We start from the raw sequence: 23,973 nt of genomic DNA, 5'->3' as shown, positions 1-23,973 counted from the left end.
GATAGAGATGAAATATCAGCATTTAGGGAATAAACTATTTGGAAAGTAATTGTAAAGATGGTAATGAAACCACAAAACCCTCACAAGTAGGATTCATCTGTTGTTAGCTCTCACACAGCTGAATGTCTAGTGTAGATTAATTGTTTAGGATTGCTGTATAGTCAGTGGAGAGACAGATAGTTCCAGATGCTGATTCAAACCATGCAACATTAGAATGACCCTCTGGAAATTCTTCTCTTTCCCTGCTTAGGATGAGAGTTCAGAGTAAGCAGATTCTTGACTGAAGCATGCCAGTTAAATACTTGGATGAAATGGATACAGACTAGTATTGGTCTGCTGCCCAGATGTTTTATATGAAATATCATGAGGTGTTAAGATACAAGTATTTGGATTTCATTCATCCATCTTAAATATGGCACAAAGAGTTGTTTCCGTTGTTAAAAGAAAGGGGGAAAAAAAAGAAAAAAAAAAAAAGAATTTATCATGAAAAGTCTACTAATAACCAGCTAGGAGTTAATGTGGTTAGGTACAGGAAATAGGCAAGTCAGTGCTAGAATATGAAAGCTGAAGGAAGGGGCTTTTTTATTGACTGAGAGAAGCTGCTGTATATATTTTCCAGCATGAATCAACACATGAGTTAGGGAAGGACTTATGCTTTCAAAAAAGAGGGAAAAAAAAAAAAAAGAAAATACTTATTTACTTACACTAAAAACCTAAATTAGTATTTCAATAGATTAGTAACCTAGGTGGTGTCTCTTACAAAGCATGTTTTCTATCATTTACTGATTTATCTCACCAGATTTCTTTGAAATGCAAGAGTCAAAAGAGTTATGTTTGAGTCCATAAGAAGTAAATTATTATCGGAGTGTATGTTTGGGACTGGACTTAAGATTCAATTTCTACTATGGGTTGCATGTGAACTGTCAAAAATCTCAATTTTTGCCACCAAATTTTGTCACTGCCAGGACCAGTCACCCTGCAATAAGAAAATGTGTTCATCAAATATGTATAAACTTTGATTATTATCCATTTTGCTTTCACTAAATGTTTTTATTTTCTCCATGTGAAGATAAAAAAAACCCTGAGCTACAAATACAACTTTGTATGCAAAAGGGGATCTTCAGTTCAAGATTAAAACAGATAAATGTAGGTGTCTGTTTAATGTTTAAAAAGGTGCCTAAGCTCCTGTTAGAGTCAGCAGAGTTCTAGGTACCGGAGCCAAGGGCAGGATTCAGGTATCCAAACATAGGTTTTGGGCTCATCTGAGATGCCTTTGGGCTCATATGATATGCTTTTGAGTCCCCTCTATGGCTTCCACCTGTGTCTCCAGGAATGCTCCATGAACAAGTCCTATCAGATCTACCAGCTGATGTCTTAGATATCCTGGAACATCTCAGATAGCAAGAGGCGCTCTTGTTTACGGAATCAAATCCTCCTCTATGTGCCCCATTCAGAGAGAGCTGAATTGCCTTCCACCCACTACTGACTGTACCGTTTAACCATAGTGGAAGTTTAAATGCCATATGCACAGACACACACACACCCACACACCCTCCCTACACATGGACACCTACATTTTGTTGTCTAAGTCCAAAGCTGAGTGTCATCTCTGTAGGATACTCCTGGCACCAAAAATGGTCTGACACGTCTTTGGTAGGCAACTTATTTGAGCCCTGCAACTCTGTGATGTTACCTTGGTAATCAGTGGTGTGAAATAGATATTTCAGGATTAATTTCCTCCCACATATTTTAGACATCTGTTTTTGCAGAAAGCCCTGAAGGGGCTTTTCCTAGAGCATAGCCTGTGGATTCTTTCTGAGATCTGCCTAAGCAAAACTGTTGTTCATTTTTTAAGGAAATCTGTGAGCATAACTCTCATAAATGTAATGATATTAACTGAATATCTTGATGTCACAGGATTTTTGTAGAGGACAAAGTAGATTGGAATCATGGTGGAGATATTGTGATCAGCTCTTCCTCCTATGAAGCCCACCAAGCTGAAGTAGTTACACTTAAAGAAGTCAGTGGTCATAGCATAAATATTCATGAGCGCCTTCTTCACAGGCATATTGGTAAGGAATCTGTCCTTCCATTTGAGACAGTTTTCTTCTGAAGCCTTGACTTTCCATTTCATCTCACCACGGTAAATTTTAATTTATTGAGGTATCTTAATTTCTTTTTACTTATGCTTTTTTCTTGCTGTTTTGACACTGAAGACATGATGATCAAAAATGCACAGAATAGTTGATTCTAACAACAGTTTCTGGGAACAAAATTAATTTAGTGCTGAATACTTTTGGAAAACTTCCTGGTGTTTCATGTTTTAAGCAGGACTGGTTAACAGAGAAAGTAACTTAAATTTTAAAGGAAACAAAATGCAGATTTTTTGAATGCCATTTGCAGTTTATGTGGTGCATCAAAAACTGAAAAATGTTTAAGAAATTTTTTTTTCAAATTTCAAAATTATTAGATTAATGGAGATTCAAGTGTAAAATTTTATCAATTCCATGGCATGAATCTAATGTATTTATTTGTAATCTAATATCTAAGTAAGTATAAAATCTGTATATAGCTCTATTTCCTGGGTAGATTACATGGGATCTGTGTTTAACTGGAAAAAAAGATAAACTCTTCATAATTTATTTAATTTTATTTCAGCCTATAAAGTAAATTTATTGCCCTCTATTAAAAAAAAAAAAAAAAAAAAAAAAAAAAAAAAAAAAAAGGTCAAATTCTGAAGTTACCAACCCAGGATTTTTCCTGTGCATAGCAATATCTTTTTTAAAGTAGTCTGTGTTCAAGCTAGTAGACACAGAAGTTAGTATAGTGGCTAAAAAGGTCAAGAAATATGTGTTTTAAATGGTTATATGTGTGCTAGTAAACAAAGCTTCACTCAGAACCGAGTCCTCTTCTGCAATTACCCATAGTGTTAATCAGTAGTAGCCCCCCATGGCACTGTTTTGTATGGCAATTACATTAAAAAAAAAAAAAAAAAAAGCAGTTCAAAAGATAACAAATCTAGACTGCATTTCCACTGGTTTATATATGGCCTTTATTTTTTTCAAGGGAAGGAAGAAACCTGACAGTCAGTCTTGCAGACAAGGAATGGTTCTTAACCTATTTTCTTACCTAAAGTATATATAAAAAATATATATTGAGATGAAATGATTGCCTACACATTGAGCACTGCAGCAGTTATTAGATATAGCTGGAAAAAAAAAAAAAAGGACTGATGGAAAAATTAAGAACTATATAAATACTGGGATTCACCTGGGCAAATCTAAATATCTACAGTAAATGTTTACACATGATCTGGTCACTCGCAGCTCCCTTGATAACCAAACCAGAAAAATACATACTGCTCACCTGTATGTCATTGCCCCCTAAATCAGATGTATAAAATAGATAACAAATTGCACTTGAGAATTGCCTGTTGCTCTCCATTGTACATAAACCTAGTCTAGATAACTAAATCATATCTGTAGATATCTAAAGTCACCTGAGATTAATCCCAAACTAGCCATCTACATAAACTCGCTCAAAAACCTCATTTAGAAAGACTTTGTTTAGAAAACACACACAACCAAGACTCTGTAACAAATTGGTTTTTAGCATTGTCATTGGTCTGATCCTAACGAGAATTCATAGAGATCAACTCTGCAGCGTACTGAAGAATAACTCCAGCACATATAGCTTAGAAAAAATGAATTGTGAATCTATTAATTGATTTGGCAACTGCACAATGCAGGGAAAAGTTTTAGCACCTTCTTTTTCTAAAAATGAAATATGTTGGTAAAATATAAGCACATGGTGCATATTTGATGGGCAGGTGGCCTTTCTGTTTTTGTGTTGATGCATGTAGATTGTGCTGGAGGAGAAACACACCTGAATGTCAGTGCAGATTCTGCAGAGAAGCTGTGCATGAGCTGTCAGGCTTTATGTCCCTCAAAGCACTGGTTTATAGGTATGATAGACACTTATCACGTTTTCTTTCTTGAAACTCCCCAGGGCGTTCCCATGACACCGAAGATGGTAGACACATCCCTTTGGCTGCGGAGGTTGGACTCCTAACACGGAACGTACAGATCAAGTCTGATGTGGCTTGTTCTGGGAGGATGCTGGTGGAACGTTTTACAGACTCCAGAGGGACAGTGTTTGAAGGTAGCTGAGATTCACCTGTCCTCATTGATCAGACCAGCTCTGCCCAAGAAAGCATGATCTAACAACAGATGTATCCATCTGCACGTGCTATGTAATTCTACACAAACTGTGACTGTGCGACATATAAAAAACTGAGTATTAATAATATTTAATAAATAGTGCAATGTATTTTAGGAGGGGCTGTTCTCTGGTTGGTTGTTTTTTACTATAATTTTTTATATATTTATGAACAAATTCCCATTAGTAGCAATGCACTGACAAAGACTGACTGCTACTGTATGCCTGAATGCTGTTTAAATGGGTGTCATTCTCACCAGTTCTTATCTAATTTGGAAAGCTTTTATGTCATTTATATTTATCTCATTGCAGGTGTCCTTCAACTCTTAAATGTTGAATTTTTGAACTTTGGGCCTCCTCAGCTTTCTGCCATTGAATTCAGGAATATATCCCAAGGGTCCTCGGTGATGTCATCCAGCATTAACGGTAGCTGCGGAGGTGGCATTAAAGCAGTGATGAGCAACTGGATTTTATTGCATGATAACATGGTGTTCAACACGGTTGGACCTGGCATCGATTTGGAAGGGCACAATCATTCTCTCATCAGGAACCTCGTTATCCTGAGCAGGCAACCAGAAGGCTTATTAAACTGGGTTGCTGGCATCAAGGTGAACCTTGCCATTGGTGTCTCCCTCCATGGCAATGTTGTGGCAGGATCTGAGAGAATTGGCTTCCATATCAGGGGCCAAGAGTGTCTGCTAGATGGAGAGTATTTCAGTGAAAATGTGGCCCATTCAAGTCTCCATGGTATTCATCTGTACCAGGGAGGTGGATTTCAGACCTGCACTAGAATCACAGGTTTTTTATCTTATAAGAATTACGACTATGGTGTCATGTTCCACCTTGGAAGCAGTGTCATCGTGGACGATGTGGTGCTGGTGGACAACACTGTGGGTCTCATGCCAGTAGTGTATTGTCTCTATGCCAAACAATGTCATACAGGGAAAAGATTCATAGAACTCAGAAATTCTGTCATTGTTGCAACAAGCTCAACTTTTGACTGCATCAAAGACAGGATCAAGCCTCATTCAGCTGATCTAACAGCCAAGGATCGACCACCATATTACCCTCTAAGAGGCCGTGTTGGGATCTTATGGCCTACGTTTACCACTGTTGCCAGCCAAAGTCCAGATAACCCCTGGCACAAAACTGGGCATTGTCCAAAAGTTCTGGGACTCATGAAGCTGAAAGGTTGGTCTTCCACATCCACTGGCCAGACTATTTTGTCAACTGTTTTTCTTGGCTAATTGCATTTTGCCAGTTGAAGTTGCAGCTTTACACACCCACAAATGGATGCGGTGATGAAATCTGAGACTCAGTGGAATTAATAACAGAATTCTTCTTCAGTTCAATACAGTTCAATAATAATAAAAAAAATTAATTAGTATTTTTCACTTTCTGAATCTACTGCAGCATAAATATGTCATGTGCTAAAGTATATATTTTACCTCAAACATTCCTGCCTTCTCTGCTATCTATTTTTACACTTGATTCATCTCTCCCATCCACAGTTACCTCTAGTTAAATAAAGATATCAAGTTTGGGAAGTGAATAGTACACTTTGTATAGAATTTGTGTAGAACATAATGACTACAGCTGCACAGAAACAGTTACGGCTTTTATTGTTATAAGGGATTGCACAAGAGGGATAAAAGTCAGTTATGTATCCTGCGCCTTTGGTTCAAATGAATTTTACAGTTCCCCAGAGTAATATTTGCATATAGCAGAACCTAGCTAGCTGGTTTCCATGGTGGGATCTAAATTCCTCATAGTTTTTCATGACTTTATCCCTCACTACTACCTATTTTTGTAAGAAAATACATTATCCTCTTTTTACTAAAGAATAAAAGAGGCAGAGAAAAAACAAATAGACTTGCCCAGGGTCTTGTAGAAAATTTGTGGCAAAACAGATTTTGTAGCTGCACAAGAGTTCAGTGCCAGAGCCAAGCACATGTCACCAGACCCAGCTCATCTTATATTAACATCTGGCAAGTGGATAAACCATCCAAGGAACATTGTCATTAAACTGATTCTTTCTGATTCAACTGAAAATGTATTAATCACATTTGCTTTTGTTTTGATCTCATTATTTCCTTTAATTGAATTTCCTATGGGCATGACTGTTTTTTTGTCAGCTTAAGGTATAACTTGGGTATGGAATATTCTAAAGCTAACTGAAGACACATGATCAGTGCAATTAGTCTGATTTTAAATTATTTGTACCTATATATAGAGGAGCAATTTAACATGGGAAATGTCATAGAAAAGTACCTTTCCCACGCTAGTTCTGGCACTCCTCTAACTACTTTTCCTTGATTGATCTCTTAATCCCTGGCAGAAGTCACCTTTACTGGTTTTACAAAGAGCTGCTACAGTGAAGACAGGGATGTCTGCATCATGTCAAATGCTGACCACTTAGGCATCATGCCTCTTATCACAACAGAGACATCAAGGATGTTACATGTCAATGAGCAGGACAAGTTCTACTTTCATCCAACAAGGTAATATGCTTAATTTTGAACTATCTTTTTCTATGGTTTGTGTGAAAAACAAAACAAAACAAAACAAACAAACAAAAAAAAAAAAACAAACAAACAAAAAAAACAAACCAAAAAACCCTACAGTTTTGGGACTATCCTCATCTCTGTTTGTATCAGCTGTCTTTTTGTATTGTCTCACAAAGAGTTTAAGCAAGTAGTTTAGACTGGATGTCTAGCTGCAGAGCAGTCCAAGTCTTTGTCTCTGTCTCTGCTCTTATACTGCTCCTCTCTGGCAAAAATGAGCAAGCTCAGATATCAAACAAGCACGCACAGAAAAACATGGTTCCATAAGAAAATAGGGAAAGGAGAGGAGAGGAGAGGAGAGGAGAGGAGAGGAGAGGAGAGGAGAGGAGAGGAGAGGAGAGGAGAGGAGAGGAGAGGAGAGGAGAGGAGAGGAGAGGAAAAAGAAAAGAGAAAAGAAAAGAAAAGAAAAGAAAAGAAAAGAAAAGAAAAGAAAAGAAAAGAAAAGAAAAGAAAAGAAAAGAAAAGAAAAGAAAAGAAAAGAAAAGAAAAGAAAAGAAAAGAAAAGAAAAGAAAAGAAAAGAAAAGAAAAGAAAAGAAAAGAAAAGAAAAGAAAAGAAAAGAAAAGAAAAGAGAAAAAGAAAAGAAAAGAAAAGAAAAGAGAAAAGGAAAAGAAAAGAAAATAAAAGAAAAGAAGAAAAAAAGAAAAGAAAAAAGAGAAAAAAGAAATCACAAACTTAGGTTAGGGCAATTTTTTAAAATCAGGGTTTCATATTCCATCAAGGTATATCTCCAGATCAATCCTCTTGGATTTCCCCTTTTACCAATATTTGTATAACAAAACAAGCCTCACATATCCCATTTCTTAAAACTGCATCCTGAGCATCTCTGACATCTCAGCCTTAGGCTTCAGAAAATGTCAGGACCTCCAGCAAAAAACCCTGAGATAGGGAATGTCCTTTTGGTTGGGGAAGCAGAGCTTGATTTTTGCCTGCGAGATCATATCAGAAATGTTGATCAGTACCAGGCAGGCTGTTAGATGTCAGATGATTGCCAGAACTGCTCCTGCCCAGGGAGAATATCATCTGTGTGTGGAGGAACACGGAGAAGGGAGGGGAGAGATTCATCTGTAACCTTAAGTCACTGCTGGGTGCATCAGTTTAAACATATCACATCCCATGGAAACCACATGCCTATTTATTTATTACAACCAGTGAACACAATACCGAGGATATATCAGGAAAGGCTTGAAGTAGCAAAAAAATCCAGCATGGATTCCACGTGCCAGTCAAAAATAATTGGAGGTGTCCCACACTGCTATGTGTAGAGCCCCTCCAGCTTTCTGACAGAATTTTTATTTTATACTATATTTTTGCTCTTTTGCTCTGGGCATTCGTTTGCGTGTAGATTTCTGAGACCTGTCCAGCTTGTCACCTTCCATTATGTTTCACTCCTGTATCCATCCCACAATACTATGCTATTAGTGATCTGCTGATGCAGAGTCCACTGCAAAAGCTGTGGATTTTCAAACATGATGAATGCTTTCTTAGTTGTCTGGTAAACCTTGGAGGGTGATTACATCTCTCAGTGCTCTTCATGAATTATCTGCATGCATTTACTTAATCCACCTTTGCAACTGTTGAGCTTGATCTAGGCTGTAGCTGCATTGTTTTGCTTCAGCATCCTGGAGGGGTATCTTGATGGATATGTCCTGTCAAAGAGAATGTGAGCATTGCCTTAGAGCAGGAGAGGAAATAGAAACATCAGGGAATATAGAAAGATCATGAAGTATTTCACTTGTCCCACTGGTAGACCTAACCAGCTGAAATGCTGGATCTTCTGAGAGATGTTCAAGAATTGAACTAGCAGTCAGGATCAGAGGAGCTATCTTTGTTCTCCACCTCATTTGAGCTGTGTTGAATGGGGTCATTGGCCCATTTCTTTCTCTGCCCTTACTGTAAATCTCTGCCTGTATCTGTTTGCTGCATTCAAAATATCAGTAAGTCTTTTTTTCCAACCTGGGTCCAAGTTTCTGTCAGGACTGAATGTGTATCCATGTAGCAATCTGGAGATGTTTCAATGGACTTTGCTGGATTGCAAGTCATTGTATCTCATTGTATTTTGTAATAGGAGTGACATGACCAATTGGCTAGTTCCTTTAATCTGTGTTGAACCTTTCTTTAGTCAAAATGTAGTTAAAAGTGAATTCTCAACATGTGATTCAGCTCACTACATTTTAGTGATCCAAAAGTTAGGCATGTAATCTAAAGAAGTCACTAAACTCATTCTGTAGTCAAGAGACCCTTGTCTAGGAAATGATTCATCTGAACTGTGATATATACATCTCCAGTGATGTATACCTCCAACAAACCTGTCCTGTTGCAGGTACCTCTCTCTGTGGAAGCCAATCTTTAATGGTCTACATAAAAATTTATAAGCTTTTCTGGGTTTTTCAAGTGACTAAACTTATCATTTCCTCTTGAGAGTATACTGATGATAAAATTGAATAAACCTATCTTAAAATTAGATGTAGTTTACTGAGATACATTATCATGCCATCCAAAAAGAGCTTTGTTCTAGTTTGGACTAATGCTCTGAAGCTCTCTTACCTTATTAGTCTTATTTTCAAAGTATTGTTTAATTCTATTCTTAGGATCTGAACCTGTCATTAGAAAGAGCGAAATATCTATTCATTGTCTGGGAGAGAGTAATGGTTGAGTAATCACTTACTACTAGAAATGTGTGATTGGGTGATGAAACCCTTACTCAGGCATAGCTTTGAGGTGAGATCCATGTTCACTTCACTTTAAGCCCATTAACACCATCAAAATGTTAATGAATCTCCAAACCCATCTTTTTATTAGAACATAAATTAGGACAATAAACTTTTCAGGCACAGTTCCAAACACCTCGGTATGAAAGGAAGATAACAACAAACAAAACAAGTTTATAAATACACCTAATCCTTATGCACTGTGTCCTGTTAGAATGAGTTTTCTGCTTCAAGTTTGCTTCTTCTCTAGAAATGTTAAGTGGTTCCTTGACCTGCAACAAACTTCTCTGAATTTCTAGCAGAAGTCTCTTTATTTTGTTTCTTCTGGTTACGTTCATATTAGCAAATTCAGTAGACCCGAGGAACTGGCCATTGATACTTGAATTTTAGCACTGTTCAACCCTCAGCATGATCATTGACTTGGCTTTGACATGAGCCAGCTAACATTGATCCAATCAATACCTTAGTTTGGGAGCTGGTCAAGGACTTTTTCGAACTGATAGTTTGGATGTGACCATCTTGTTTTGAATGCCAAGGGAACTTAACTCTACAGAAATGGACAGACTGTACCAGTTGATCTAGGAAAAGTATGGGGTTTGAAAATGGTTAACTTGGATAGATGGACCCTCTGTGGCTTGACTGTGAATCTTCTTCCTGATTGTTCCAGGATTTTCCAAGCCTTTAAGATGTCTGTTCCCTGCTGTGTCCCTCTCTTATACTTTCTGCCATTTCAACTTACTTCATGCATTCTTCTGCATAAGCTTAGTTGCTCATGGGAAGGTACAACTTTTTGACCCTTCAAAGAGCTCCTTCCAGAGTGCAGAGGTAAGAACAAGGCAAGCAGGCACTGTTGTACAACAAGTGTTTTTTAACAAAATACTATGTACAACACACAACAATCTGTAAGAAAAAATAAAAAATCCATCACTTGGCGGATGTGAAGAGCAATACCTGTGCCATATTAGCACTGCAAACTGCAGCAGAGATATTCCTGGTCACTTAGTGTGATAGCAGCCAATACACGTGCTTCACTCAGCAACTACAGATTTTATTTGCTATAGGTCAAAAATTAATAGCATATGAATATTGATGGTTGCATTACTGCATTTCCTCTAATCAGGAAAACTAAGAGGGAAGCAGAGGTACTCAAACTGCAATTGTGTAGCTGGCTCTAAGGACTATGACAGTCCACACTGGCCAAAACAAACCCCAAGAAAGAGATTTGAGGTTAGAAGTTATGCTGGAAAGAAGATTATTTTCTCTGTCCAAATCCAGCTAATATTTGGAGAGAGATTATATTGATTTGTTTTGTTTTGGGGGTTTGTTTTTGTTGTTTTTGTTTGCTTTTGTTGTTTTGTTTTGTTTTGGTTTTAGTTTGGATACAAACATGCCAAAACATAAATATTGCTACAGAATTTCTTTGCAGAGTATGACAGACCTTAACTGACATGCTTAGATTTCATGAATTTTCACTAATTTTCCATTTTATTCTTTTCTTGGGCATGCTAGTTCACCTAGTAAATATCAAGACGTCGCATATGCATGCAAATTGTTTGTCGACAGTGTAAATAAATTACAAACAAGAGCACAATATTTTTCCATTGCTCTCTTCCTCATAATAACATTCCCTCTCCTATCTGTCAGTGTACAGACCTCTGAAGACACCACGTTCCCTGAAAAGAGATGCAAAGGCTCAATGAAGGCCCTTTTCAAGGACTTGGATGGCAGTGTCCTGGACCTAGAACCACCTATTTCTGTTTTCCCCAAGTCAGAATCTGAATGGACGCAGTTCTACTTGCAATCTGGTAAGTGCCTGTGCTGCCTGGAATGCTTGCAAAGTCATGCATATATTTGACCTGGGAGATGTGATTTTAGCTCAGGCTTTTTGACCCGAGACCTACAACTGAGTTTGAGATAGTGCTGGTCCCATATTGTGTGATGTGTTTCCAGGATGGAGTGAATTGCAGTGTTAAAATCTGGGAGGCCTCATTGGGAGGTGTCCACCAGTGCCTCTCTTCCTTCTTATAGAATCATGTTACCTGGCATCCTCAACCCCTTTAGTCTTTGATTCATTCATTTTAAGACCAGAACTTACCTGCCCTTTGCAAAGTCCTCTGAGAGCATTAAGTAACACATGCCATGTAAATACAACATAAGTGCAAAATAATAACAATAATTAGCCAGATGAGGCTTTTTATCTATATCCCACCGAGGAGATAAACAAGCTGAAAACCCACTCCAGAAATTTAAAAACCCCTCTCTCTGGTTTAAAAAGGCCCATTCTGCTCGGTAACCACTTTCTGTAGGTTCACACAGCAAGGCTCCGTTCTCATCCTGATTAAAACTCTGCTCTCTGATTCCAAATAAAATCTTTAATTACAATTAGTGATTCCTGCGCCTGCTGCTGATGGCGGCCATTTTGCTGAAAAGGCGCATCATTTGTGACTCCAGCGGTATGGGAGACTGATGGAAGGGACTGTAATTAATCCTGTTTTCCATCCTATACTCTACAACTGATTAAACATGAGAAGAACTTTAATCTTTAAACAAAATGTCTAATGTGTACCCAGTAAAGGCTTTTTCTCTAAGGATCCCACTCTAACTGGCTGCTTACAGGGCTGATTAATGTGTTGTCTAGATGCAACCACATTGGTTTGTATTCTACTTTTTACGCCTTGATTATGAATCACATGCAAGCACTAATACCCTAGCAGTAGTACCACTTAGCACCTGCATATTAATACATACATACTTTTGCATACAGAACTTGGATTTTATTCAGATTTGCACCATTTTTAGCACACCCTGGCACACAGTCATAGGCATGCCAGGAATCCCCACCATCTATAGTTCACTGACAGTGCAACCTGCACTCCACAGGATTTATCTCCTTGTGTAATGGAGGCGATAACATATGGTAAATGCTGCCTGTCTCTGAGGCTATAACAAAATTGCTGTGTTTTCATCTTGCTGCCCAAATAAATATGAATGGGGATTTTTTCTTCCCCTCTCTGTTCACAATTGTGTGTTAAATTCCTCTGTATTTCTCATTCTGACCTGCGCTTCCTTTCCTTTCAAGGCTGATATTCGGACAGGCACAGCTTGATGTTAAGGTGAATTCATGGTCATCTTCTTCCCTTCTCTACCCCCTCCTTCTCCTTGAAAGTTGTCACACTGAATATTTTACACAGCACAACGCAGGCTCCCACGCTAGACAAATAGCAGAAAATGGTCACCTTTCTGCTCCTGCAGATCTTCTGGGGGCCAGATTCCCCCTTGGTGTGACAGTGCTTCGAGGCCAGTGAAGATCATGGTGTTATGATGCTGTTGAGCAGAATTTGGCCCTTGGAGTTCTGCCTTTCCTGAATCCAGATCAGCATGTGGTACTTATGTTATCTGGGTGGTCAAGATCCTCCCTCTGAGCCTCTCATCCATGTGGTACCCTGTTAACCCTGAGTAATTCTGACCACCTCCAGCAGCTTCATCGGAGAACTGCGGTGTGGTGGTTAGTGCTCTGCTGGCCTGACTGACCACAGAAACAGGAGACAGTCTCTTCAGATAGATGCACATCCTGGCCTCTTTCACTGTTCAAGGACTCAAGTTTCTTGGTGACTCAAAAGCTCTGTCTTTCCTCATCCTCTTAATTACACCTTTGTCCAGATGCACATATATATTCCCTTTAAGCTTCCAGTTTGGACTATCAGCTTGGAATTAATTGCCCTCAGACTTTTCTAGATACTCTGATTATTCCAGATGGAGCAAACCAAAACACTCAATGTACTTCAAGGACACAAAAGCCAGGAAAAGGTCATTCAGTATGATATTAATGCTCCTGAAATCACGTGATATTTTATTGAAGATGCAATTAATATAGAATATATATAATGTATTATCTATGTATATATATATGTGTGTGTATGCAAAAGGCAAGGAAGGGCCACTTGGCTGCCTAAGTTCTGCCAACTGCAGATGGGAAGCAGCAAGCCATGTGATGTATATTTAATCATGTACCCATTTTTTTTTTTTTCTTTTCTCTTACTGTGTGCCTGATCTTTTACGAGCTGTGTTAGCTCTTTGGGTCATAGACCAGGTCTTATTATTGTGTCTTGCACTAGAAGCAGAGTTGTTCACGTAAAACTGAAGTTTTAATTTTCTGGATAAACCACAGAATTCAGAAACCAAAACCAGAATGGAACAGATCCAAGATTATGGTTATTATTATTTCTACTAAAAGAAAAAGAAGCAACAATAAAAATGGTTTTGAGTCAAACAAAGCATAATTATTTTTTAATCTTTTTGCTCTTTTTTTTCTTTTAAATATAATGCTGCAAAAGTTTAGAATGAAATGTTTTCCAGCCCCCCTGCCCCATAAATCATTTATGAGGAACTTTCATAGTAACATTTTTCAAATTATCCAAAACAATTTAATGAGTTTAACATGAATTTATAATTATTTTAATCTATTTTAGCTGCCATTTTTGGATGAAAATATGTTTTTCTCCCAAAACTCATCTCTATACCAAGCCTCTTACAAAAGAGCTTGAGGCCAGGCCTGGAGCACTAAATGGTACCACAATACAGGAAATACCAGAATCACAAGCTGTACAGCAGAATTAGCTATAGACATGAGTGTCTAGCAGAGGAATGAAGGATAAGTGAACAGTTTGTGTACTCAAATGATTTCTGTGTCCAGGTTAAAACCCCTAGTCTAAGGAGGAGAGCCGATACAATCATCATTTCATAGTTAAAGTTTCAGCCATTAGCTAGCTACCTGCAATATTTATAGGATTCTGCTATCATACTGCCTCATGTCTGTAATCTGACAACAGCCAGCTCTCCGAGTCATTGAAGTTCACTGTCTTCCCTGGGGAAATGTAGCTGAGGACCAGAGGCTGATAGAAGATTCATCTGACCCCACTTCCATTGCCTCCAGTGTCCTCTCTGCTGAACAAAGAGAGATTGACATCTTAAGGGCAGAAGTTAGGTGGGCTGATACACAGATGTCTCAGAGATGAAACTAAATCTTTCAAGTTTTAGTCTAGAGCCTGCAGACACAGATGTTTTCTTCCTACTGGCAGATACATTCTAAGCATTTTTTAAAGCAATTTGGGCTGAAGAATCATAGAATCATAGAACTGCCCAGGTTGGAAGGGACCTCCAAAGATCATCTGGTCCAAAGCTTTCGTGGGAAAGGGATCCTAGGTGAGATTATGTAGCACCCTGTCCAATTGCATCTTGAAAACCTCCAGTAATGGAGACTCTACCACATTTCTGTAGAGGTTGTTCCAGTGAATTATTGTTCTCACTGTAAAAAATTAATTTCTTATATTGAGATGAGTCCTCTGCTGGTATAAATAATACTTGTTGCCCCTTGTCTTCTTCATACATCTCCTTGTGACTAGAGAGCCTTTGTCCTCTTTCTAGCTTCCCTTTAAGTACTGGAATACTGTGATAGGGTCCCTATTGAACCTTTTCTTCAGGGAGAAAGGACTTAACTCTTTCAGTCTTTCCCCATAGGGTAGGTTCTCCAGCCTTTTGATCATCTTTGTGACCTTCCTTTGGATCTTCTTCAGTCTGCCTGCATCTTTCTGGAATTGTGAGGACCAGAACTGGACAACATACTCCAGGTGTGGCCTGACAGGCTCTGAGTAAAGTGAGATAATCATGTCTCTATGTCTTCTAGCAATGCCTCTGCGGATGCAGCCTAGGATCTGATTTGCCTGTGTTGCTTCAGCAGTGCACTGTTAACTCATGTTCAACTTGTTGTCTACTAAGACCTCCAGGTCCCTTTCAGCAAGGCTGCTCCCCAGCCTCACGGAACCTAGCCTGTACTGGGCTCATTGGTTAGAGGTACAGGACCTTGCACTTGTCTTTTTTAAACTTTATACAGTTTTTGTTAGCCTACTCTTCCAGCCTGTCCAGGTCTCTCTGTAAAATGGCTCTCCCTTTGGGTGGGTACACTTCACCAGACAGTTTTGTGTCATCAGCAAAACTGGAGAGGGTGCTTTCAATCCCATCATCCAGATCATTTATGAAGACGTTGAACAACATGGGGCCCAGTATCAGTGTTTGGGGGGACAAATAAGCTAAACTGAATATTAAATTGTTGCCAGTGTCAGTGACCCAATTTAGTGGTAAAGTGACTAAGAAAAGCAGAAATTAATAGATATTCATTTGACTGTGCAGCCAGATACTGAGCATAAGTAACTTAACAAACTGTTTGTCTTCTTTTATCCTGCCTTGTAGGAGAGATATTACTATGGGGCTATAGTTGGAGAAGTGGGAATGTGGGAAGGGGAATGAAGAAAGGAAAAGGCCATTAGGAAATCTGCCTGCCAGTATCTATACTTGCAGAAGTGTTTTTCCCCCTTGTTAGAAAGGACAATATGACACTCTCCAAGCAAACCTAAAAGATTGCAACTTGTTATATGGATCCTTAATCTTAGCTGATATTTACAGTTAAATATTAGGCTATGAGATTCCAGATGTCAGGGTATTACATCATGAAAGTAGGTTGGCATCCCAGACAATATTGGATTCTTCATGCTAGGTCCCTTTGAGTGTTCACATTCATGCAGGCAGGGATCCAGCCCCCAGTGATCTTGTGCAAATCCAAAAGTGAATCCTTCTCATTCTTATTCTTCCCTTTTAGCATAGCTTTAAATTTGACCAGAAGAATAACCTTTTCATAGAGTTCCCAATATGATTTCCATGCTGGTTCCTAAAGAGATATAGAAAGATCCTTAGGTTTGCATGAGAGCAATTTCAGAGGTAATTGATGGAGTCCCTGTTCTATTTACTTTTACTTGTCAGAGTAATACTGATGTACTGAAGGACTGTGAAGTGAAGGGCTATAGGATTTAGCTATTATGCAACTTTTTCTTCCTGTTGTTAATACGTGCTCTTTGCATTTCCTGTGAATAATTGCTTTTATTTTCTACCTTACACCAGCAAAACCTGGCACCTCCTTGTAAGTTCCTTGGTTATAGCAGAAGTTTCAGTGAAATTTAGGACTGCAATACCCCAGTGGGTTAGGCATATTTTTTGATACTAGTTTCCCAGACAGAGAACAGAATTTGTGACTTGCCCAAGGTCAGTCATTGAATTAATGCATATCCTTCCAAAATGCTGACAGCCAGACTCTTAATCTAAAAGCACTCCACCCTACTTAAGCAGGTTGAACAGTATGGTTGCATTAACTAGAATCAGCCAAAAGTGTAATTTACATGCCACTTTTTTATTAAAAAACATGCCTGGAGCAATTTTTTTGGAACTTTACTGAATATTTAAATTCTGACTGTGGTTTTAAACAAAATACCCCAACCAAACTATTTATTATTATTGTTATTATTGTTGTTGTTATTATTATTATTATTATTATTATTATTATTATTATTACTACTACTACTACTACTACTACTACTATTATTACTATTACTATTATTATTACTATTATTATTATTATTACCACCACTGAATACATATTTTATTTTTAAAATATTGAGTCAGCTTTAGTGAGAATCTGTTGGTGAGAGGATTACTGTGTTCTGGAAAATTATGTTTTTATATGACCAATAGAAAACTGAGATTATATTTTAATATGTTATTTTCAATCTAAGCAAATGTAAAGCTGTGAAATTTCTACAGTAGTCTTGCTTGTTCTCTAGAGGTAACCAGTACATTTTCTAGATCAGAAAAGGGTAGGTTTTTCGTATGTAAATGTTTGTCTGAAGCAACTTGCACAGACATTTAAACACTTAATTTTATCAACATCTATTGTAAAAACTCTTTGAAAGATCATATAGCAGTGAAGTCAAATGTCATAAATGAATATGCAGAGGTTTGCTGATTTCATCAGAAATAAAATAAAATGTCAGATGCAGGTGTAACAGTCCAAAATTCCAAGGATGTAGATACAGGATTTTTGTACAATCTTCTTTATTTTTATAATTTTTATTATTGAATAAATTCTCAAGTAATAGTTGAAGAAATGTATAATTTTGATACACAGGATGCCAGTATAATCTAGGGCTAAAGCTATGTGAACATGTTACACCACATATATATTTAATATTACGAGAACTATGATTAAGCACACCTGCTATCATGCGTAATAATTAAAGGTGTTTGAGAAGAGAATGCAGGTTTAGTAGATTTGTAAGGAATGAAACAGATGCAACACTGCCCTGAAACATTTTTGTTTTTCTCTGAAGCTTTTTTTTCTACTGTTCACAGATAGAAATTTGATTTTTCTGCAATAAATGGCCCATGCAAAATGGGTTGAAAGTGGCAATGGAGGACATTAAAAGAGCTGTTAACAAGTTATTGTTTTATATATCCCAAACCTAATATGGTTAGAAAATGCCTGTAACTTTTACTTAATTTTCCTGAAAGCACATCCCTGGTAAAGATTTCAGCAGACCTTAGCTAAGTTAAGACCAAAGTCAAGAACAAAGTTGGGAAGATTTTTTTTTTGATGCTCATGTGAGAAAAAGGTTTAAAGTAAGCCAAAGGGAAAATAAGTTATTTTTGTATCTTTTATACCTATGTGGTGGCTCATCGGGTATGAGATTGCTGATCTTGCTGAACTAAAGCCTCAGCTCTGCTCACTGAGGGCAGCATGACAGAGTGAGGAATATCTGTTAGTGGTGAACCCACCAGTTGGGAAAGGAGGCTTACAGTTCATCTGGATGCTACCATAAGACTGTGCCTTAGGGGACAGCTTTGCCAAAGCAAAACACTCCTCTGCATAATTTGTTTGGGCAAATCATGGAGGAATAGACCAGAGTTGGGGATCTAGCAAACTAGGTCAGGATTAGGGCTGACATGGCAATATGACATTTCCATTTTGAAATACTATAAATTACTTTCCCTCAAACTCATCTGTATCTCAGCCTCTCATAGCTAGCTATTTTACTTTTTCAGGGATGTTATTTCCTTAATTCTGAAGCTAGAATATAAAATGAATGGCATTGTTCATTGTCCGTGTGATCAGTGTAGAGAAATGCATATATATGCATTATCTTATTATTAACTTTATCTTCTTGTTCCCATGGAGAGCATCAAATGTTTTTCTCATGATGAATTCAAAAAACCTTGGGCAAACCTATCCATTTGCACGTTCAATGGAGTTTAGAATTTTGTACCACCCTTTCTACTTTTGTAAAATCCTCAGGTGCTTTTAAACAGGCATACACCGGTGTTCAGCTGCATAAAATGTAAAATATGTGTATGCATCTATTAGGAATAACGAACTTTGGAAAAAATGATTGCAAAGTCAGGTCCCTGACTATGGGAGATAACCTTGGCCCTTAGGATAACAATCCTTTTTGAAGACATGCCGGCAAATAGTTTGAGCCTACAATTGCTATCAGAAATTCTTGGCTTCTCCTTTTAGCCTTAATCCCTGAGGATAAAACAACAGGTTTGTAATTTCAAAACTGAACTCCTGTATTTAAGAAGCTATTTAGAAAAATGACACCATTTTTAGAGTTTTAGAGTTTTAGAGTTCTCAGAGATCCCATTTGTTTCTCTGTGAGCTGAAAAATTGCTCAGTGCCTCCAAAACACATCACCTTTATTTAGGAGTCTAGTTATGGATTTGATACCCACCTCTCTACCTTTCTGTATATAAATATTGCCTGTGACACAAGCATAAGCTTTTTTATCATCATTGACATGATGAGGCTACTATTTCAGGATAGTGGTCCTTAAGTTGTGATTTATAAAGCATTGGTGGTCCATGAAACCTGAGTAGCTGATGCACACATTACTCATGGATTAATTTAGAGGCCTGACAGTTAAAGGTGAGAAGAATCATTAGGCATAGGGAAAACAGAAGATATGAAGAATGGCTGACAAGGTTGGATGGCTCAATCTTGAGGAGAAAAGATGGATAAGAGATTTAAGAATTGCCTTCAAAAATATGGAGGACTGCTGTGGAGTAGAGAGAAATAAACTACTCCCCAATTCTATAGAATCAGAAATAAGGGGCTGAATTTTCACCAAGGTAATTTTAGATGCGGGGGAGGAAATGTTAGAATGAAGACGACAAAACACTGGAATAGCTTGTCTGACTAGTCCTTATCAGTGGAAGTTATGCAAAAATCCTTAGATTATCCAGATAGAATTGACATTTTACTGAGGGGCAGGGAGAGGATGGATTAAATAACTCACAAAGGCCCTTTCTGGACCAATTTTCAAAATTCTGTAAGGATGCTCATTGGTCTGCAAGAACCTTTGTGATTTATGGGTCCAAAGGTCAGGGTGTTATAGTAGGAAGGTCTGGTAATTTGGACTTTCTAAATACTGCTGATGAAGACAAAGAATGACTACTAGAGAGGTAATTAGTGCAGAGAGATTCTCTCCCAACTCACGCACTTGATCCCTCTCAGTCAGTCTGCCTGTTCTTGTGGAATGCTAATGGGATAGAAAGGTTGTGCAATATTTAAGTGTAGAAGTTAGTCCCATGGAAAATGGTGTACAGGGTCTGAACAAAAAGTGAGGCAGGTTCCTTACCTGGGACCTCTCCTCAAAGCTCAGAAGCTCACACATCATGCTTTTTCTTCCAAGGCACTGTTGCACTCTTCATTATTTTTCCTACTTTAGTGATGCTCACAAGTCTGAGTCAGTAGTTGGGTTTTACTACTACTAGGTACCATCCACAAAATTTTCTGGTACCTTCTGGGGGAAGCTGCTGATGTTAATAATCAGCCCAGAAGACTTCAGGAGAAACAGAGGAAAGTGAAGAAGTGAGCTGCTCCAGAATGGTCAGGGACAGAGCTGAGGACAGCCACCTCCATCATACAACCTCTCTAGGCTTGATAGCTGTTACCTTTAAGGAGACAAGATGGCTGTGTTTACGCAATTAAAAAAAAGAAATGTGAATTGCATCCTGCAAATATAACTATATTATTTTCCTTAGATCTTAGAGGCATATCTATAATCCAGCCAAACTGCTGAGTGTTAGTTTGCAAAGCTTTACAGGGGAAGCCTTGCATTTTGCAACAATTAATTTTGCAGAGGAAGCAGCCTGTTTAAAGACGCCTGCAGCAGTCACTAAAATATGTGTTGTTTTTCAAGGCCACCAGACACACAGTTGGCTAGGTTGGCTAATAAACAAAACAACAATGCAAAAACCCAGCCTCATGGGGTTTGCAGGAAGAAGGGATGAGAAATAAAATGAATAATGCTTACCTGCTAGGGGTGGGTGAAGACTATAATTGTTTAGCCCCCAGCAGATCCCTGCAAGGGTTAAAAATGACAAAGATATTACTTGGTGACTGCTAAGATTGTTGGTTTGAAGCTCTGGGCAAAACACAGACTGTTATTTACCGGACTTGGTCGATTTACTTCTTAATGCAATAATGACCTGTGAAATGAAACGTGAGCTAGACAATTGTTCCTCATTGTTTCCAGTAAAACATCCTTTCATACCCCATTAAACCACCATTAATTCCATTTGAAAGAGAAGCAGGCACAAACACCAAGGGATATCTCTCTCTTTTCCTCTTTTCCTCTCTTTGTGGGACTGATCAAGGCCTGTGGATAGCAAAGCAGCTTTCTTACTCATTTTAGAGGGTGTTGGGCAGCCTGTGGGGGCCACATTTCTTAATGAGCACCACAGAGATCTGGATTGGCACCCAGTGGATCACATTCCTGAGTTTTGTAGAAGAGCATGTCAGCTAACCTGGCAAACACAGTCAATTTATTGATGTTAAAACATCACGTTTCTCTCTCATTTTTAGCTTGGCTTTCTTTAAGAGTGAGATTTATGTAATCAAGCAGTGTATGTGCATATGTGTGTGTGTCATTTCCCACCCAGTAATTTTTAACACATTTTCAATTTCAATCAAAAGTAGTAGGTGGATAAGTTCTCAAAGATAATGGATTCCTACCGGTTAAAAAAAAAATGGGTCTGGGAAGGAAAACACTGAATGAACCCCTCTGTCCCCTCAAAGGGGGATATCCCTTGGTATCCGTTTCCTGGGTACCAAGAAATGTTCTCTGGAGATAAACTCCAGTTTTGCCTCCCAACTAAAGACAAAACTTACACATTGGCACACACCAGGGGATCCAGCCACAGCTCTATAATAAAGCACTGGTTTCATTTTGCATGGTACTGGTTATTTTAACTCTTGTTTCTCCTCTGCTCTAGCATTAAAAGACATGTAGATGTGGCACTTGGCAATGTTAGGTTTACAGTTGGAATCAATGTTCTTAAAAGTCTTTTCCAGCCTAAATGATTCTATGATTCCATGATTCTATATTATTGAGTAACTACAAAACCATAAAAATATAAAACTGTAACATTTAAGATGTCCAGGTTTTATCTGATGATATCAGATCAAAAAACAGAAACCCAAGACTTTTTTTTTCCCTTAGCCAGAGCTTTAACATTAGGGAGAAAGCTAACAAGCCACCCGAATAATGAGATATAAATGCTTCTTTTCTTCTGGAAAACACTAGTGAATAAAAGCAGATAGAAACTGTTTTCCTACTAGAGTTTCCTAAGAATATTTTTTTTTCCCATTAAAAAAAACAGAAGTGTTTAACACAATATTTCAGCCAAAATTATTTTTGTTTTCCTTCCTTTTTGGAGGGGAGATTCACAAGACCTGTTTTTAATCAAACCCCAATTTTCTTTCAACAGCAACATAGAAACCCAACTTTCAGAATAAATTTTTCATTAGCTTTAATCACTGTGAATAATTCATAAATATTTAGGACAAACTGTCCTTTAGCTATACTGACAAAAATCTGGTAGTCCTCCATTCTATCTGAAGTTATAAATCTGGGATTATAACATTTATCCATTCATCTGTGAGATGATGTTTCTGGGAAGAAAATATTTCTGAAGGTGAGGGATCGATGGATTTGTAATATCCAGTATAAGGAAAAGAGGAGACACTTGGGTGGGAGGTTGTGTTGGAGATGTCTGTTGCTGAGAGAACTTTGGTAATTCTCATTTTACACAACACACTGATAAAGTCTCCTTGAATCCAGCACATCTGCATGTTGGGTGGTGTGTTGCATGCTGTACAAAAGGAGGGGAGATCTGGAGGGAATAGAAGTGGAGACAGTTCCGATGAAGCCCAAGGTCTACCAGAAGTTAGACTTTGCATTGTCAGTGGCCTCCAGGACCCCTAACTTCAAGTCCCTTCCTTTTCTACTTTTTCATTCTGTCTGACCTGTCAAGACCCCAGCCCAACACACATTTCTACCTGCACAGCCAGGACCCCTTATCTCCTCTATCTCCCAGGACCCCCAAGATTCTCATGTTTCCAAACCAACACTCTGACTCTGTATCATTTCTTTCTTCCTTTCTGCTACGTTTTGCCACATTATCTACAAATCAGGGGTCTAACTCCAAACCTCTTACCTTCACAGCCCTCCCAAACAGCAACCAAACTGTCTCCTCACTGTCTTGTAGACTTACCTGAAGCCTAGACAATGGTATTTGAATTAGTTCCTTGGCATGTGTTGTCCACCTACAAAGAGGTTACCATGGATCAATGGCTTTTATCCAGGAGTATCACTGAATTTCATACAAACCACGGTTTGACAGTCTATATTGTAACATGTTCCATCAACATCCCTGTTTTTCAGCTGCTTCTACTTCTGTATTTTATTTTTATTTTATTTCATTTTTTAAATACTGTATGCTTTTATGTTATTTGCTACACTTAATGCCTTTCTTCTCCTGTGTTAGATTTATGCCTGGGGTAAGATTTGGTCTGAAAGTTCACTCAGAAATGGTTCAGCTGCAAAAAACAAAATGAAGGTTTTTTTTTTTTTTTGGTGTATGTTATTAAACAAATCTCTAAACTCTAGAACCTATGGGCTTGCAGTAAAAAATTGAAGGTTAGCAGGGAAACAACTTGGAGGCCAGTAAAATGTTTTCTATCCACAGTCACTGTGAAAAAACATGTCCAGAACTATCTCTGAAAATAAACTGCAGAGATTTATTGTCTTCTGATGTGCTGTGAAGGATCTAAGATTTGGCTATAGCTTGTGAAAATTTCAGCTCCTGCTCTGATGAGTTGTTTGAAGCACAGACAACAAATGATCAAATGCTCTCATTCTTTCAACTGTCTTCGAAATACCTGAGTATTTGGTGCTTTAAATCCCATGTTCTAGTTCTCTTGCATTGTATTTGCTAATTAACAAAAGAATCCCGGGCACTTCAAGACCCTTGTTGCTGCCTAAGGCACTGTGTCCCTGGGAGGCAAACATGTGTTGTGTCCTAACTTTACAGACTAGGTCAGTTAGGAGCCAAGGGATTACACAGTCATCTGTGATGGAATGGAGAGGAGACCTCAAAGTTTAACCATCAGCAAGTATGCCATCAACCGGGAACATGATGGTTGGATTCTGATTAATCAGACTTAATATTAAGGCACCTAGCACAGTTTACTTTGTGTAGGATTGAAATTTTTTAATATATGTGCTTATTTATATCTCAATGACTCTTTACTTATAA

General features: G+C 38.1%; 1 protein-coding gene across 1 annotated transcript in view; it reads left to right on the top strand.

The window, feature by feature from the left end:
• Window positions 1-23,973, top strand: part of PKHD1 (PKHD1 ciliary IPT domain containing fibrocystin/polyductin) — a 267,005-nt gene that overhangs the window by 182,402 nt on the left and 60,630 nt on the right. The window contains exons 54-58 of the mRNA XM_042803457.1: window positions 1,918-2,072; window positions 4,009-4,161; window positions 4,531-5,409; window positions 6,557-6,719; window positions 11,137-11,297. Coding sequence (XP_042659391.1) covers window positions 1,918-2,072; window positions 4,009-4,161; window positions 4,531-5,409; window positions 6,557-6,719; window positions 11,137-11,297 — 1,511 coding nt within the window. The remainder of the gene's footprint in view (window positions 1-1,917; window positions 2,073-4,008; window positions 4,162-4,530; window positions 5,410-6,556; window positions 6,720-11,136; window positions 11,298-23,973) is intronic.

This window comes from Tyto alba, unplaced genomic scaffold, assembly GCF_018691265.1.
Source record: "Tyto alba isolate M040663 unplaced genomic scaffold, T.alba_DEE_v4.0 Super-Scaffold_40, whole genome shotgun sequence".
Taxonomy (NCBI): domain Eukaryota; kingdom Metazoa; phylum Chordata; class Aves; order Strigiformes; family Tytonidae; genus Tyto; species Tyto alba.
Note: the sequence above shows the minus strand (reverse complement) of the source record. Positions and strands in the feature narration are given on the sequence as shown.